We start from the raw sequence: 19,198 nt of genomic DNA, 5'->3' as shown, positions 1-19,198 counted from the left end.
CAAAATAATGTCAGGTAAGTGAAATGTTTGTTTTTATTACTTTAGAAAGGTCAGCATAGTTAGAAAGGTCAGCATATATGTAGTATAAAATCAGCACAAAAAAAACATATCAGAAAACTTTAGTTAGAACTTAAACATAATAGTGTTAATTTAAAGTCACTATTTATTTCTACTATAGAACATTGTTATTGAGCTTTGAAAATCACAAAGCAACAAAATTTTCACATATATAACCCCATCAAAACCAGTATATAAATTACATTTAGAAACAAAACTATTTCACCTGTCATGTTGTAATAAAAAAACTAGAGAAGATAAAAAATTTTCTCCATATCTTTGCTTTGTACCCTGCCTAGCTAGCATTTAAAAGATATACCCTACTAGATTACCATGGCTATTTAAATATAGTTATAGTTTAGTATCATACTAATTTGTCTTTCCCCTTCAAATAGTACCTTTTATGCTTATTTAAGAAACTGAGGCAGTAAGTCATATCTAAATTGGTAGACAAACTGTTTCTTTTCAACTTATACCCCCCATTCCAGCCTTCTGCAACTAGTGGAGAGTTGAAAAGTAGTCTGTACAGTAGGTCCTTGATGATGTCATTTTGTTCAATGTTATTTCCTGATAACATTGATGAGATGCTGTAGGAACTTAACTCTTGTTTATATCAATTAGCCTATGGTAAAACTGGTTTCATTACATGTTGTTTTGCTACAGTCCCAAGAACCCATTGTCAATGTTACATGAGGACTTACTGTACTCACCAAATTAAAAAAAAAAAAAAAGTATAAAATGGTTACATACATACCTTGGTTCTGATGGTGTTTTTGTTTTGTCTTCTTTCATTCCATACAAATGCAATGGCAGCCATAAAATGAACACCATGATTCATTGAAATGGGGCCCAATAATTCAAGGATCTGCTGTCTCAAGTTCTGAAACAAGCAAGTGAGAAGTGAATTAAAAATTATGTAAGCATTAATAACTGATCTGTACTTTTAGTTTTCCTTGGAATAATCTACAGTACTTATATGTTTTATTACCTAAATAATAGCAGAGGAAACTGCAATCATGTTAAGAGAAACAACCACGGTCACTTTAATTCTAAAAGGAAAAAAACCCTATAAAATGACAAAAACCAATCAGCTAAGTGCAAGAGTCTCAGTAATGTGATGAGATCATAGAAAAACACAATGCAGTTGGCTCTTGAACAAGGGTTTGAACTGTGAGGTCCACTAATACGCCGATTTTTTCCAATAAATACTGTACTGCTTTCCATCTGTGCCTGCGAGTGCATGGATGTGAAGGATTGGCTGTATGCACTGATGTATGCCATTGTGTATAGGGCACTGGAGCATCCACAGATTCTGACGTCGATGTGGGGTCCTGGAACCAAATGCCCCATGGATACTGAGGGGAAACTTAAGTTGTGGGGTGGTCAAAAGTTACACATGGATTTTCAGATGCATTGGGGATCAGCAACCCCCTCCCCATGTGGTTCCAGGGGCAACTGTAAGTGAAGTTCAATTACATCTGATGTAGATTCTTTTTTAAAAAGGAGGGGGGAAGACAGGTTTTACATTTAAGTGAAACTGAACAAAAAGACACACAGTTTAATCCCAACAGCAGTACTGAGACATTTTCTCATGCTTCTCACCCTTCCCCTTTGCCCAACTGCAGATGTGTTCCCATGATCCCAAATCTAGGAAGTGAGGTGTAGGCAACAGAGGAATGTCAATTTGAGAACTGACAAAGCATAATACTTTTAAGAATTCATATAATTTTCTTCTAAATATAAAGTAGATAATTTGGAAAATACATAAAAATGTTTTTTAAACAACCAGCAATTCCATTATTCTGAGATAATCACTATTAAATGAATTTTATTCTTTTTTCTGCAGAGAAATTTATTTTACATAGTTGGAAATACATTATTTGTTCAATTAAGTAATATTCTTGTTTCATTAAACGTTTAAGCATTTTTCCACCCACTAAGAATTCTTCAAAACTATAATTATTAGTAGCTGCATAATATAACACTAAAGGATAAGTTTTTAACCATTAACTTATTTACTGTTTAGGATCTCTCTTTGTTTACCATCAAATAAGGCTATAATAAATGTCTTATGAATATATATTTGCATAATTTTGATTACTTTAGAATTCATTACTAGGTAAAAAAATTATAAAACCTTTAAAGCTCTTTGCACATATAGTTAAATTGTTTTCCAGGAGGGTTTGCATATAAAATGTCAACTTAAAATGCCCTTAAAAAAAGGAACAAAGTTTAACATCTAAGAATAAACCTCAAAAAAATTATGTCACATGAGAGAAGCTAGATACAAAAGACCAAATAATGTATGATTCCATTTATACAAAATGCTCAGAAAAAGCAAATCTACATATCGAGAAAACAGATTAATGGCTGATGAGGTCAAGAATAGGAACAAGAAGTGACTGCAAATGGGTATTTGGAATCTTTGTGGTGACAGACGTGTCTGAAAATTAGACTGTGTGGGTAGTTACACTACTCTGTAAATTAATTTTTAAAAATCATTATGTTGGGTAGACTTTAAATAAGTGAATTTTATGTAACAACTCAATTAACAGTTACAAATTTGATAATTAATTACACGATCCATTAGAGTGCCATAAATACGACCAAATTATTCACAAATCCTGAACATAATCTTTGGGAAAGTGCTCAAATAGACTCTTGAGTTCCAGGTGAAGTGTGAATTTCTAACCTTTGTGGCTCCAAGATTAATAGTGGTTACAGATGCAGATGCAGCAAGAGTCATTTTTTCCGAAGAATCCGCCTGGTGCAGTATGCTCCATAGCAAAGTCACAGAGGACATGATCATATGAAGGATTGAGAGGATTCCTCTGCGGGCTTCCAACAAGTGTCTTTGGTCTACATTGACCCAAAGCTATTAAAGTTGGGGGTAAAAACGGAACATTGCTTACTGAGGCTTATAAATGGGGACTTGCTGTATCTTACAGTCTTTAAAAAAAAAGGCAAATTTTGTGCAGTCTTACTTGGTGATACTGTGTAGTAGGATCCAATAAACAGTAATGGATAATGGCTGTGATTCCTTCTAAAAGAGTAAGAATCATATCTGGTGGAATAATTGATGCCATCCACAGAGGCCTGAAATAAAATGCATTCATTTGAACACAAGTTCTGAGAAAAAAAAGCCCATGTTTTATTAATAGTAAATGTCCAGCATGTAGGAGACACATAGTAAGTGCTTAATAAATAGTATATTAATAAATGACTAAAAGGATAAATTAGAAGCTTTTATATCCTAATCTATAAAATAAGTGAGTCACATTAAATGTGCTGACATTCTTTTTGTTTTAAAAATTCTATATAAAATAAACATTTAGTTGCTACATTTCTAGCAACTGTGTAGGGCAGGCACATCAATGTTAAATAGCACAGGCACTATTCTTATATTTCACATGTAGTCACTGAGATTATACAGGAGGTAAACCAGAAACTAGCCTACTGAACATGTGGCTAATATGACAGAGTAATTTTAAATATGGCCTGGGGATACAGAGAGTTTTACCTCTAAAACAAGAAATACCATCAGATAGAAAAAGATTTGTAATTTTAAATTAATTTAGCATGAAATTAATTTGCACTTAGATAACATATCAGATAAAATCAAGGAAACCCTTTGCTGAACTTTCTATTATTTTGCCAGCTTAGTCAAGAACATAATTAATTTCAGCCCTTAGGAGTAAAAAAGTCCTGTTTAAATATTCCTTCTCTTTTCTAATCTTGATTCTTTTGTTTCTTTTAATCAATCTGAATTTTCTTCTTTGTGAAAATAACATACTATTTGTAACCTACTGAGATTCACTAATTTATTTATTCAAATGGTGATGACATTCTGGACTGCTAAGCAGTTATAAATATGTGATAAATGTCAATGACAACAAAGTTAAAAATCAACTCTTACCTGCTATCAGATAATCCTGTTTCATATTTGTACTGCTGAATTAGATTATCTAAATTTCTGCAAAGCTGTAGTGTCACAGAAACCACCACTCTCTGTAGAACTCTTCCCATGTAAGGCAGAGTAGATGTGATTAAACCAATCCATTGTGGGTGCATCTTACAAGCACAGTGTTGGTGCAAAGCCCGTATCACTGCACAGAGAAACATGCCTTGGCATGTGATTGGCTGAGCATGCAAATACTGAAGAGAAGTCATGGGCTGATGGGGATTGATGTGTTCCAGATCGGATACAACAAAATCAAAACCTGTTTCATTTTCTTCAGGGGTAATCATTACCCAGTGTTCTAGAACAATGAGCCTCTGAAGAACTTTGAGAAGTTGTGACTGGAGTGTGCTGCCATTGTCAAATTCATCCTCTGAGAAATTGATGAGGCTGTCCTCTGAGAAACCTTCTTCCACAGCAATCATATTCTTACCTGCCATTTTTTCACTATGCCATTTCTGGGCACTAAAGATAGATGATAGCAAACAGTGAAGAATTACTTTCTGAACTTTGCACTTAGATAACATATCAGAGATAAAACTAGGAAAACCCTTTGCTGAGCTTTCTATTACTTTTGCCAGTTCAGTAAAGAGAAGTGTCAAAATTTCTATGCTCATCATCTGCATGTTTCGATTGCCTATTAAATCTTGTGCACTGACCTTGACGTGAGTTGGGTAATGGCTACGCATGTAATATAAGCAGAGTGAAATAAGAATTTCTATGTACATAGAACTCCTAAAGTTATGATTTGAGTCCACTGGGATGTGACTATAAAAGTCTTTGCCCATAACAGAAATTCGGTGTCTGGCCAATAGATTCTGAAGCAGAGACAACTGAGGGGTATACACATTATTTATACTAGTGGTTGAAATGGCATTTACAAAAGCAACAGGGTTAGTTTTCAATATGGCTTTGATGGCAGAAAAAGCATAAAGAGTCCTTGATGAATCATACAACTGGAGATACAGAAGTACATGCTGATAGAGAGGATGGATGTTGAAATTAGGAGATTTCTGTGATCCTGGAGAACCCATGTCACTCTCAATTTCAGAAATTTCTCCCTCTCCACAGCTATACCAGTTCTCTAAATCCAGACCATCACTAAAAAATACACTGGTTTGTTTGAGTTTTTCATTTGAAGTTTTTTTCTTGTCATCATCCTTTTTTCTGGCAAGTTTTACTTTAGGTTTTGCTCCTGGTTGTTTACCTGACTCCTTAACAATTGTTTCTTTCTCTGAGACTTTTTCTGATAATTTTTCTTTGAAGCTGAACTGAATACTACTGTGACTCCTCTGTCTAGATTTGGTTTCTGTGGAAGCAACAGAAGAGTCATGGAGAGTCTGTGTGGTTCCTGAAATACAAGGTGAGGAGCTATTTCTGGAGATTCCATTTGCCACACACTCATGGCCGCCTTCTGCAGACACAGAGAGAAGCTGAGAACTTTCGTTACTGAGCAAAGTACTCTGACTCTGCTGAGTGGACTGATCTTCACTTTTAATTGCCTCCTCGCCTGGATCTACATCGCTGTGCCTTGGGGGCATAGTTTCAATTTCTAACTGAGAAGTAACTGAGGCAGATTCTGCTTCCAGACCACTTACGACTTTACATATCAGGTCAAACACTACCTGCTGAACATCATCATCTGGGGAGCTTGCATTTGGCATTTGAGAATCCTCTTGAGTATTCACATTTTCAGGATCAGCTTCGTAACTCAGGTTGTCTCCAGCAGAGGACTGTGAACATCCAGAGTCAGAACTCTGGAGTATTTCTATCTGTTGGTCTGGAAGGTCAAAATCAGAGACAACCATTGGAATTGTCTCACTGCTGGTACTTAGAAGGGAAAGTCTGTCACTTAATGGGTTAACGGTGAGACTAAAGTTCTCTATTTCATCCATGGTAAGCGGCTTTTCACCATTTCCTTTAGATGAAGTGAGTTGTACTTGGCTAACTGGCGTATGAGAAAAATAGTAAAGGAGGAAAAATATAAAATATATTAAAATAATGAAAATGTACAAATGTAAACTGAATTCAAGATTTTAATCATTAGTTTCAAAACCCACTATTAAAATCATATTATATTACTATTTTAGACCCTTTAAGTTAGAAAATTATATAGATGACTATTAACTAGAACTTAGTAAACACAATTCACCAGAAGACCTATTATTCAATTGCATTGAAATAGAACAGCACATTTAACACCGATGAAATATAAAAATTTGCCCTTATCTCCAAATAAGACATCCTTTTCTGCTGCAGTACAAACTTTGTGTTTTTTTCCTTCTTGTGTGATACTTCCCTTTAGTTATGGTAAAGGGGAGTATAAAAACACAATCTCCTTGATTTCAATAAAATTCAAAAAACATTTACGAATTATCTGGTATGAGCCAGACCCTAAAACAATAGACAATGAGGGTGAGAGAAGGAAAAGGCATCATTGTTCTCTCTAAAGAGCTTAAAATTAGTAGGAAATCACCAATACATTAATCTGTTTCTGTACTTTTTGGAGAGCACACTGTTGACGGCATTCTTTTAGAAAGGGTGGGAGGGTTAATTGCATATGAGCGATATGAACCAAATGCCACCACTTTCAGGGAAAGAATCATGATACCACAGGTGAGGTCTGAGATTGATTTCAGAGGAGAGGTGAGAATTCAGTAGTCAGGTGGCAAATGTGGTAGGTAAAGTGATAACACAGAAGTTCTGGCAATTAGCAGGGTTGAGTATTTTCTTAGAAGATTCAGGAAAAGCAGTGAAAAGGAAGCTAGGGAAAGGAACCAAGCCTTGGTAGAGACACACGAAAGGCGACAGTTTAGTTCCAGCTTGCATCACTTACCAGCAGTGAGCCTTTGAGAAAGCATATCCTTCTAAAAATAAGCTCCCTGCTTGGTAAAATCACTTTTTTATTCCTGACCTCACACGGTCAAGAGATACAAATGATAAGTGACAGTCCCTAGCATATAATAATGTAATCTAAGGGGCCATTATTGCTTTATTAAAGAGGACATCACTCAACAGTTTGTAAAGTGTGGGTTTCATAGTAATAACAGTATTTATCAAATACTTATGATATGCCAGTCACTGCACCAAACATATCATAAACATGACTTGAGAGGTGGGTTATGATTCTGACTTTATAGATAGGGAAAATGACTGATGAAATGCAAATATGCATCATAAGCTTACTATACATTCCTACTGAAATATCTACAGAGCCCTGTAGGACCAGGATTATGAAAAACAATCTAAATGTATTTCCATCAAAACTGAAGACTGTCTCTGAAAAATGCTGTGCTGATTACTCCCCTGAAAGAAGAGTCAGCTGAAAAGAGAAATTCAAGTCCCCCAACATGGTCATTGATGAAGCTCTGATATGGCCTATAAGAGCACTGCTAGTGCACGCCGAGGAGAGAAAATAAGCCCATGGAGAAAATCTCACATTCAATTCTCTTGCCAATCACTATTGTGTTGTGTTTACCTCTCACTTTATTTTAATTATTTAATTCTAAATAAAGCTTTTCTAGTTCCACGTGATATTCACCATTGCTGCATGCAAAATTTTCCATGAAATGCTTGTCACTCTCTTCTCCAGGATAATAAGGTGCCTTATTCCAATAACGTTCCGCTTGTACACGCTGCACTGAAACCCTGTGAGTTTTGGGGTGAAGCAGAAGCAATAGCAATGGTTCTAAAACTCTCGCAATATCATGTCTTTGCAGGACTTGGTTCAGCCAGGCTTGTCCCACAGAGCAAGTAGAACCATCGAGACTGTTAAGGCTATCTAACATGATGAACAGTGACCTACGATAAACACAAATAATTAAAGAACAAAAACACTTGCTTTAATTGTGACACTCTAATTTTTCTAAGATTAATAATACTATAAGTTATGTTTCTTATTTTGAATTAACTATTATAAACTAATCATACTTCAGGATAATTTTTGATCACAGCATGTTAATAATCTTAATCCCTACAGCCTCAGTAGATACAATAGGAAGGAGAAAAGAGTCTTTTCCCTTTTTGTAGGTACTTGTGTTTCTTGAAATTTCACCAGCATATTCTTATAAGATAAATAGTAAAGAATAGAAAAAGTAACCTTAGAAAACTAGTCTTGTTTTAGCAATATTCCTGTCACCAAATATTGAACCCCCTGCAATGCAAGTCAATGTTACCTCTATGCTGCTCCATGCTCCTCTGTTCCCATTCTCTTTATGAATCTAAACTATGTGATTAATTCAAGGAAAGACTTTCTATGAAAGGCATGGAGGGACAGTTTGGAATCAGAACACCCACAATTCAAACCTAGGCCATGCACTTTATCTCATGTGTGGTCATGGGCAAGTCACAACTTCTGTGGGTCTTCACTGACTTGCTTGTACGATGAGGAAACATGGTTGCCAAAATAGAGATGGTGTTTGTGAAGTACCTGGGCCTGGGGCCTAGTTCATGGTAGAGGTTCAACAGCAGATCATTTAAAGATAGCAATGCTGCTTGAAAAGCACCAGCTGAAATAACATGCAGTTGGGCTTTAAGCATAGTTGCATTTGTGGCCACCTCCCTGAAAACTGGTGACACTGCTATCTGATGCCAATATATGAATCTACCTATATGTAGCATCTCCTTGGAAGTCAGTGCAAATCTTGTATTTGGGGAATGAGTAATCTAAGTAAGCTAGACAAAGAGCAACCCCATTCTCTGGCAGTTACAGGTTCTCTGAAACCATGGAAGGGGTTTGTCAGTAACTTAGCTTTAGATTTTAGTAAGTCCAGCTCAGGAAGAAGATTGAGAATAATTGCTAGAGAAACACTTACACAATCTACTGTTTATATGTGATCTCACTCAATGTGAATACAGATTCAAGAAGGCTGTCTCCATTGCTGTATTCTTGACACATGGAATGGAACCTACCACAGTGTAGGGGCTTAATAGTCATCAAATGAAAGGGAGCGGCTGAAGGAGAAAGGGAAAATCTGGCAGATAAATGAAAATGCCATGAATTTCAATACAGCTTAGATTTTTAACAATAATTTTTAAATTCTATTTATAAAATGTATACATTGATGCCCTGACTGGGTGGCTCAGTTGGTTGGAGCATCAACCCATACACCAAAAGGCTGAGGGTTCTATTCCCGGACAGGGCACATATGTAGGTTGTGGGTTTAATCCCTAGTCAGGGTGCGTATGGGAGGCAATCATTCGATGTTTCTTTCTCACGTCAATGTTTCTCTCCCTCTCTCTTCCTCTCTCTCTAAAATCAATAAACATATCCTTGGGTGAGGGTTAAAAAATTTTTTTTAAACATGAAAATTGCTATTGCCTACTACTGCAAAACTAACTGAGGAGTCAACAAAAGAGACATTAAGATATCTGACTGTAAAATCTGAATATAAAATGTAACCAACCTGTCAAAAGAACGTGCAAAAGATGAAGACTTATTTATATGGAGGTCCCTTGTTAAATGCCAAAGAACTGCAAACTTTGCATGTGCTTCCATCTTTACTTTCTGAGGGGGAACATGAGAGATTAAATTATTTTATTCTCCTTTGAAGGTAAGTGTTTTAGAGAAATCAAAGTAGCTATTTAAGAGAGAGTGTTATGTTCAATGTTCATGATACTCCAAAACACAATGCAATAAACTATTTTTTCAGGTAAGCAGAAACATAGAAAATACTTAAATATATAAAAAATATTAGAACTAAAGGATCACCTCATGCTGCCTCATAAGTAATTATTCAGTTTAGACTAGGTAATCAGTTTAGTAGATTATTGTATGAAAAAAGCTAATAATGTGCATGTCATCATGATATCTTCAGTATTGGAAGCACTTCCTCCTCATTTTAATATAAATGCTTAGTAGTCAAAATTGATTTTATTGTACTATATGATTTACTTTTGCTCCTAAAAATTATATACGAGGGGGGCTGGAAAAAAAAAGGAATTATCTTCTGGAGGGTGGGCCCCTTTTAGTACAGACTTCTACCACTAGATGAGTGTTTTAGGAACCCATCTGTATCGGTGCACCAGCTAGTGTTGTTGTGAGAGGCTACATTTGGCTTCAGTGACTTTGTTTTGAAGATTCTTTCAACACATTTGCCCATTACATGATGGGTGATTTATGAGTGCACCTGCCCACACGTGCGGAGTGTTTACCAGTTTTTGGCCCCAAATGGCATGAACCCATGACCCACTCACCCTAATCTCCCAATCTCACCCCAAGCAACCTATTTTTGTTTCCTTGGATGAAAAAAGTCCTCAAAGGGAAATGTTTTGCCCATGTGGAAGAGGTGAAACAAAAAATGGCAGAAATATTAAAGGCATCAAAATCAACGAGTTCAGAAAAGTGTTTTGAGCAGTGGAAAAAAATGTCTCGATAGGTGTATCTCATCAAATGGACAGTACTTTGAAGGTGACTTGAAGTTTAAACTTGTAAGAATACACAATTTTTTATAAATAAATTCCAGGGGTTTTTTGGTTCCCCCCTCATATTAATCCAAAATTAATTTACTATCACTTACAAAGCTGGTTTATTAGACTAAAATATTTAAACCCCTAAAAATTATTCCTACAAGAAAAATACTATACCACTTTTGGGATTATTTGGAAAAGATTAAGTGTTACAATAACAATGGATAGAACAATGTAAAAATAAATTATTTAGAAAGATAAGCATTTGATATTAGATAATGAACATGTTAATGTAAATCAAGTAGAAATTGTGATATTATCAAAAAATTTATCATTTTTCTTGAGCACTTGTAGAAACCTTCAAGTAAAAGCCCCTCAGAACCAGGGATTGCAACTGTTTAAATTGCTTGTGATTGGTCAAAATGGCTCTCTTTTTCTGTGGGCTTAATAAATGCCCTTCCTATAAAGCAGTGTTTGTACCTCAGCCAATAGAAACATATGTAGAAACAAAAGTAAGTAATAACAGGTATTTTAAGTTTTTTCATGGATGTACAGTATCTTTATTCAGAACTTAGTATTTCTTTGCAAATGAAATGTTACACAAGGAAGCAGGTATGAAATCTGTCCTAAATTTATACTTAATGTAAGACAAATTATTAAATACAAAGCTTTATTTAAAACTTTATTTCTGAACAATTTTGAAAGAATGTACTGAAGCTTAAATATAATTTTACCATTTTTCTGGGAACAAGTTTTTCATTCTCCCTCATTTACTCCTGCATTTGCCACTTGCTCACCTGCCAGATGTTCCATTTATTCAACACAATGCCTTTTTGAATAGGACCCATTAAAACTCACTAGCATTGAGCGTTTTTTCAATTAGGGCAATCCACTTCTAAAAGATATTCAATAAAACCTTCAATTTATATTATAGAGCAGGTGCAGGAAGACCACAAATTTCATTAAGTTACCCAGAAGAGATCTATCAGAACAATTGTTCCAGCTTTTTCTCAGGCTCACTCAGACATCTTTACTCTGACTTACGTATCACTCCCTATACATTAGAATACAAAATCCTTATTTTGGATATGTACTATAATGAAAATAATATAATCTCACATATTATCATTCTATAGCTTATAAATGCAACATGTTATTTCATTTCCCATATGTTAATATATCCATCAGTATCACAACTGGGTCCACTGACTCCTCCTTTATCACTCAAGAACTTGGTCCAGCAACAACTTTAATCAGCACTCCCCATAACTGGTGTCCTGAACCAAGAAATAATCCCAGTATTTGATTTTGGGTAACTTGATTTTCATGTTATTGATGCTTTTGTAGAGACCTTTCCTCTAAAAAGAACAGAACATGTATTTTAAAGATATTAAAAGCATTCTGAACAAAGCTATATTCTCTGTTATTCAGATACTAGCTGCGATCATTTCCCTAGAGCTTCCTTACTTTACAGTTGGTATAATGGGAGTGGGGAGCTGACACAGGATAAGAAGAGAAGAATTTACCTTATCTTTATGGGTTAGCTGCTGACTTATAACATCCTCACAGATGCTGGAAGAAGGAACCAAGTTATGTAACTGATAAAACAGTTCCACACTCTTTTGGTGGTGCTGAGGTGTCCTATCTCCTAGCTGGTCCCACAATGTTAAAGCTACATGCTGTAGAAAAAAATGTAAGAGTGACAGTATTGTAAAACCATAAATGAAAACTTACTAACAAACATTTCCTACTGGTAATACAAGTCTGATTGCCAGGCCTTGAAGGTCTTTAATATTCATTATGCCACTGGGATGACATTTAAAAGTGTACCTCTCATCTGCCCACCTTCTGGTCATTTAGGCCCTCAGAACCCCTTATTATAGTCCTTTAATAATAGTTATTTAAACATTGGCATGTAAGCACTTTCTGCAGAGCCAAAATAAGCACCCATTTCACTAGTTTAGTGATATCTAGTAAAGTGATGCTGGAATACATTATCCTTAAGAGGGTATAGATCCCACATTGAATACATTAATATTAACAGTTATATGTTGCAAAGTGAAATACAATTCACAGTCCAAATACTCAAACTACTTAAGGCAAATAAAACAGGTCATGTTATTTCAGAACTACATGTGTTAACACAGCACCTGATGATCTATTACAGTATTAATAAAAATTCAACAATCTTCAGGATTTACCACCACAATGTTATGGAAATCGACTGTAATCTAGCAGAAGGAAGTTATCTGAAGGGACACAATGACTTTAAATCAGATAAAAATTAAAAAAAATATTTTTTATGTATAAAAAAATCTACCACTTTAAGATGTAATACAATCCAAATATAGCTGAAGTCCTGTGTAGAGAATATTATTTGTGCTGTTGTAGAAATCAAACACTGCATTTTTTCTAAATGTCATCACATACCACAGATGACAAGCAAACAATTATGCAGTAAGAAAACCTCTTCCTAGGAGTTTTGGAGAGCTAAGTTGTATGAAGCAAAAGTGCTACAACCACTTCATCTGGAAATATTTTTTTTACTATATAAGTCAACTTGCCTTTTTTTTTAGTTAAAATTATTCCCTCCATGGATTTAGTGCCTTAATATTTGCCCTTTATTTATTTTAATACTCCCCTCATCCTCATCTTTTTTCTCCACACAAAAGAGGGGACAAAATGGGCAAAGCAGTACAGATCAAGTGTGGTATCTTTGTCTATACAGCATGATATTTAAGGGTTCAATTAAGCCTGATTATTATCTTTAAATTTTTTGCTATGCAAACTAGGGCAAGTATCATTTTAGTCATGAATTTATTTGGAATTTACCTTGAAAAATTCAGTCTTCTCAGCTATGTACTTCAGATTGCCTGGTGTGAGGGGAGGTCTAATAACCACAGCCACTCTTCCCTGGTTTGGACTTAAGGGCTGTACAGGTTCCACACTGTTGATGTTTTCCCCAGTGACCATGACCACAGACTGAGTCAGTCCCACCAGGTCCATGACTAGTGAAATAGCAACACTCTGCACACTAAAATCACTTGCTTGGTTGCAAGCATTCATCAGCGTCTGGAGCCACAGTGGAGGCTGCACATGCTCCCAGTCTAAAACAAAAGATGGAAGCCAACAGAGTTTGTCATTCACACATACTTTTAACTTCCCGTCTAATTAAAACAAAAACAAAAACAAAAACAAAAACCTCCACTACTTACTACCTTTAGGTCTTGATCTGTTAAGAAAACCAGGGTTTCTCACCTAGACTAGAAAATAAGCAATAACAAGAATTTCATAAACTTTTAAAAATAAGTACTTTTCCTTTGCCATGTTATAGAATCTATTTTCCTATACTGAGAGACAGTATATTAACCACCCATTATGTAGTAATCACTGCAGTGTGTGTATATATAAAAAATCCCAGTTTTAATATCTGAGCACTACTGAAAAAAAAAGCATACCACAGAAAATATTTAAATATGAACAAAACAGAAACTACCTTACCAGTTTCTGATTCAGAATGTAACTCTGAGGTATGGTTCCCCTCAGCAATGTAAACTGGAAAACTTGAGCACTCCAAGAAGAGCTGGCAGGCAGCAAGAAAGGCAGAAAGGTATTCTTTTGAGGTTGTTTGTTTACTTATGCTTCTCTCTTTTACATCTCCATGTGAATCCATGTCCCACTTCTTGTCTCCTTGCTCTCTGCTGAGATCCCCATGATGTTCTGTAGCCAAGGCTTGAGAAAAAGAGTTACTCTGAACAATGTAGAGGTTGATAAGTCTGGTGAGAAACTGTTGAACATACTCCAAGCAGCACTGCATTGCAGTCTTTTGGACTGTCTTCCCACTTCGGGGTGCTGTCCCCTGAGTTACTATGGAAGGGGGCTGGATGATGGTTTCTTCAGATCCCACAGTGGAAGCTGTTTCTGTCTCAGAGGACGTGCTACCAATTGGGATGGCAGCTGCTCCCTGCCCCTCACTCAGTTCTCTGTCAATGTCATCAGTTCTGTCTGCTTGATACTGTATAAACTCAGTGAATCCACTCTCTGATGATTGACTACTTGGTGGATTTTCTCCATCTTCTAACACTTCAGTACGATTTTCAAGAGAAACTGATGGTATCTGGTAGTGATTAAAAAGAACAAAAGGCTGAGTAGCTAAATGTATATACTAGGAACTAGAAATTAGAAATGACTACATTTGGAGAGAAGTCAATTTTAGATTATTATTCACAACTTAAATCTATACATTCAGCTGAATCTTAAAATAGTTTCTATAATTAATTTATATATCTAGGATAATCAATATGAAATATGGGTATGGTTCTAATGAATACACTACTGTCACTCATTAAATATTTATTTTTCACTACATGCATAGCATACAGTGAGGTTCATGAGGGTAAAATATGTGTATGTACAAATTCCTAAGGTCCATATCCTTATTTTCAAAAGACTAATAATTTATTCAATCTACTTTATGAAAACACTTTCCTAATGTCCAAACAATGCAATTTTCCCAATGTCTAAACAATGCAAGAAATAAGTATGTAAGGTTAAAAAAAAGACATTCTAAGAACTAGAAATAAAATTTAATAGATTCAGATGAGTATAAAATTTGTCTGACAAGTATTTGAATGTTTGCCTATAACATTCTTATATTCTTTCAACAAACAGTTACTGAACCCACATCACATTATATGCCAGACACTGTACTGGGTACTAGGAATTAAAAAAATAGTTTATAATCTAGAGGCCAAGATAAGAAGCAATTAAAATATAAACAAAAAATGAGCCAGCTATTGCAGTAGAGTTGGAACCGATTAACTGTTCCCTCCCTATGATAGGACCACTACAATCATTAAGCATATTTTCTGGCCTAGTTGAAGTAACCAAAAGTTGTACATAATGTGTATTCCATGGGTGATTGTGCCAGAGCATAATTTGAATTTGAATAAGGTCACTAAAGATTTATACTAAATGCTCTGCTGCCACAAAGTTGGGTCTCACCCTATGTACCTTCCTTCAGTGAATCGTACCACCATTCATCAAACCAGGAAGACAGGAGGTAATTCTAGAGGTAATTCTTGGTACCTTCTCTACCTCTCTTCAACACTTCCTTTACATCCACTTCAGTATAGTAGTTCAGGGTGCTGGCCATTACTCAGCTAAGGCTCTGCCACTTTCTAGCCTGGGAAATTATTTAACCTCTACAAACTTTGTTTTCCTAATTTGTATAACTGACGTGACAATAATGCCTATAATATACAGTTGCTATAAGGATTAAGTAAAACAGGACCCACAAGTATGAAGTATCTGGCATAATACCTGACACTTAGCAGACATTCCATAAATGTTAGTAATCACCCACTACCCTTATTGAACCATTACTATGTCTTATTTTTTCCTCCTAAATACATGGCTAATCCATTCATTTCTCTGTCTTCATTCCCCCATCTTTTTAGCACGTTACCACCACTACTATCACCTGCACTCTACAGGTCTCCCACGTCCATCTTTGTTTCTCAGGTCCATATTCCACACTATAGCCAGAGTAATTTTTTTAATATACAAAAATGATTATATCACTTGCCTTTTTCCCCTTGAGTGTGTTCCCAAGATAGGAAGTAAAAGCCTTAGTACTGTGAAGACTCTGTAAGACCTGGGTTCCTGTCTACCTCAAACATGGATCTCCCTCCTCAGCATCTACATTGTGCCTCTATCTGCCCAAGAGTCTTTGCAAATGCTCTTTCCTCCATCAAATATTCCCTTCTTTGTACTTCACTCCTACACCAAATACCTCTGGGGTTTCACTCATATAGTCCTTTCTCAAGAAAGCCTTCCTTGGCTCCCAATCTAGATCATATTGCCCCAATTTTCTATATTCCTACCACTCTATATGTTCCTCCATACACTCACCACAACTATAATTAAATGTGCAATTATTTGTTTAATGTTTGTCTCCTAAAAAGAATGGGTTGCAGAAGGGCAGACACTGTGCCTAGTTAACCTCTGGATACCCAGTGTGAGTGCTGCACGAAGACAGGCTATTTTCTATTTCAAAGGTAAGAAAAGTGAGGCTAAAAGAAGTTAAAAACAAAACAAAACAAAATGAAACTGGCCCAAGGTTATAGTAAATAAGCTTATTAGTTAGTTAGTAGAAGAGCTCAAATTAGGTAATTCTGATCTTCATGCTCTTTTACCATAGCATATCACTTTATTTGTAACAGTATGAGAAATTTTCATATCATAACGACAAAGTTAGAGATGGCATCAGAATTGGATTTTTTCCTTTGAAAGGTTAACAATCATCTAAAATCTTATACTAATAAATTTTTTAAAAGAAGTATTTACATGGTCAAGTAATTAGCTTGTTACTGTAAACTTATTTCTGTATTGATCTTTTTTAAAGATCATAAAACAGTGGATATTACATTACTAGATTTCAAGGTATAAAATTCAGTTAAACTTGCATAAATTTATAATATTTAGTTGTATGGTTTATATTACATAACTAGGTTTCATATTACTTTTTAATAAAATATCTTTCTGAAAATTGGAAGGAAGTATATGTTTTAGACATTCTAATACCCTGATTTTACAAAAATGTACTAAGAACATAAAGACAAAATCAGATTTATAATTTTTTAAAGAATCATTCTGGGGGAACCAAGATGGCGGCATAGGTAGACACACTGCGCCTCCTCGCACAACCAGAACTGACAGAAAATCGAACGGCAAGAAAGTCCGACACCAAGGACATAAAAAAGAAACATTCATCCAGACCGGTAGGAGGGGCGGAGACAGGCAGCCGGGGAGGAGAGGACTCCCGTGGCTGGCTGTGGCGGGACGGAGACTGGCGGAGTGTGGGACAAATGGGGCAGGCAGTCTGACCACTAGCAGACCCCGAGGCCCTACAATTGTGCACAGATAAACCGAGAGGGTCGGACTCAGAGTGGCGGAGAACAGGGCAGGCAGAGTGGCAGGTAGCACCCCGCGGCCCCACATTCATGCACGGAACCGGGAGGAACGGTGGGGAGCAAAGCAGGCCAAGAAGCACAGGGCTCTAGCATGGGGAAATAAAGCCTCAAACCTCTGATTGAAAACTCCCATGGGGGTTGGGGCGGCAGCAGGAGAGACCCCCAGCCTTACAGGAGAGGTCCTTGGAGAGACCCACAGGGGCCTGGAGCGTGTGTGAGCCCACCCACTTGGGAACCAGCACCAGAGGGGCCCAATTTGATTGTGGGTAGCAGAGGCAGTGACTGAAATCCGGTGGAGAGTGGAGCTGGCGCCATTGCTCCTTCTCGGCCCCTCCCCCACATACAGCATCACAGCGCAGCAGCCAGAGTTACCCCGCCTCGGGAAACACCTAAGGCTCCGCCCCTTTAAGTAACAGACCCACCAAGACAAAGAAAAAAAAAAAAGGCCCAAATGACAGAACATTTCAAAGCTCCAGAAAAAATACAACTAAGCAAGGAAGAGATAGCCAACCTATTGGATGCACAGTTCAAAACACTGGTTATTAAGACGCTCACAGAATTGGTTGAATTTGTTCGAAAACTAGATGAAAAAACGAAGGCTATGCTAAGAGAAACAAAGGAAAATGTACAGGGAACCAATAGTGATGCGAAGGAAACTGGAACTCAAATCAATGGTGTGGACCAGAAGAGAGAAAGAAAGGTCCAACCAGAAAAGAATGAAGAAACAAGAATTCGGAAAAATCAGGAGAGGCTCAGGAACCTCCAGGACATCTTGATACGTTCCAACATCCGAATTATAGGGGTGCCAGAAGGAGAAGAGGAAGAATAAAATATTGAAAACTTATTTGAACAAATAATGAAGGAGAACTTCCCCAGTCTGGCAAAGTATATAGACTTCCAGGAAGTCCAGGAAGCTCAGAGTCCCAAAGAATCTGGACCCAAGGAGGAACACACCAAGGCACATCATCATTACATTACCCAAGATGAAACAGGAGAGAATCTTAGAAGCAGCAAGACAGAAGGACACAGTTACCTACAAAGGAGTTCCCATAAGACTGTCAGCTGATTTCTCCAAAGAGACCTTACAGGCAAGAAGGGGCTGGAAAGAAGTATTCCAAGTCATGAAAGGCAAGGGCCTACATCCAAGATTACTGTATACATCAAACCTATCATTTAGAATGAAAGGGCAGATAAAGTGCTTCTCAGATAAGGTCAAGTTAAAGGAGTTCATCATCACCAAGCCATTATTATATGAAATGTTAAAGGGACTTATCTAAGAAAAAGAAGATCAAAAATAGGAACAGTAAAAATGACAGCAAACTCACAGTTATTAACAAAGACAAAACAAAACGAAAACAAAAGCAAACTCAGCAAACAACTAGAACAGAAACAGAACCACAGAAATGGAGATCACAATGGAGGGTTATCAATAGGGGATTGGGAGGGGGAGAGAGGGGGGAAAGGTACAGAGAATAAATAGCATAAATGATAGGTGTAAAATAGACAGGGGGAGGGTAAGAATAGTGTAGGAAATGTAGAAGCCAAAGAACTTATAAGTATGACCCATGGAGATGAACTATAGGGGGGGAATGTGGGAGGGAGGGGGTGGGCAGGATGGAGTTGAGTGAAGGGGGGGAAATGGGACAACTGTAATAGCATAATCAATAAATATATCAAAAATTTTTTAAAAAAGAATCATTCCTTCACTTACAGTTAAAAAAATACAGAAAATACCCTCAGCTTTCAAATATGATCAATTTGCAGACATCTCAGTGAAGATAATATCAGTGTGCTTCAGTAA

The 19,198-nt window shown here is 36.5% G+C and overlaps 1 protein-coding gene across 6 annotated transcripts in view; it reads right to left on the bottom strand.

Moving 5' to 3' along the window:
• DOP1A (DOP1 leucine zipper like protein A) overlaps positions 1-19,198 on the bottom strand; it is a 136,128-nt gene that overhangs the window by 31,364 nt on the left and 85,566 nt on the right. For all 6 annotated transcript variants that reach the window (XM_071219622.1, XM_053913892.2, XM_053913890.2 and 3 more), the window contains 9 exons: positions 13,925-14,540; positions 13,256-13,530; positions 11,950-12,102; positions 9,421-9,521; positions 7,557-7,816; positions 3,974-5,963; positions 3,042-3,153; positions 2,750-2,932; positions 812-937 (listed from right to left, as the gene is read on the bottom strand). In XM_071219622.1, the coding sequence (XP_071075723.1) occupies positions 812-937; positions 2,750-2,932; positions 3,042-3,153; positions 3,974-5,963; positions 7,557-7,816; positions 9,421-9,521; positions 11,950-12,102; positions 13,256-13,530; positions 13,925-14,540 (3,816 nt within the window). The remainder of the gene's footprint in view (positions 1-811; positions 938-2,749; positions 2,933-3,041; positions 3,154-3,973; positions 5,964-7,556; positions 7,817-9,420; positions 9,522-11,949; positions 12,103-13,255; positions 13,531-13,924; positions 14,541-19,198) is intronic.

The sequence above is a fragment of the Desmodus rotundus genome, chromosome 11 (genome assembly GCF_022682495.2).
Source record: "Desmodus rotundus isolate HL8 chromosome 11, HLdesRot8A.1, whole genome shotgun sequence".
NCBI classification, from domain to species: domain Eukaryota; kingdom Metazoa; phylum Chordata; class Mammalia; order Chiroptera; family Phyllostomidae; genus Desmodus; species Desmodus rotundus.
The sequence above is the reverse complement of the archived record's forward strand: the minus strand, read 5'-3'. Positions and strand labels throughout refer to the sequence as shown.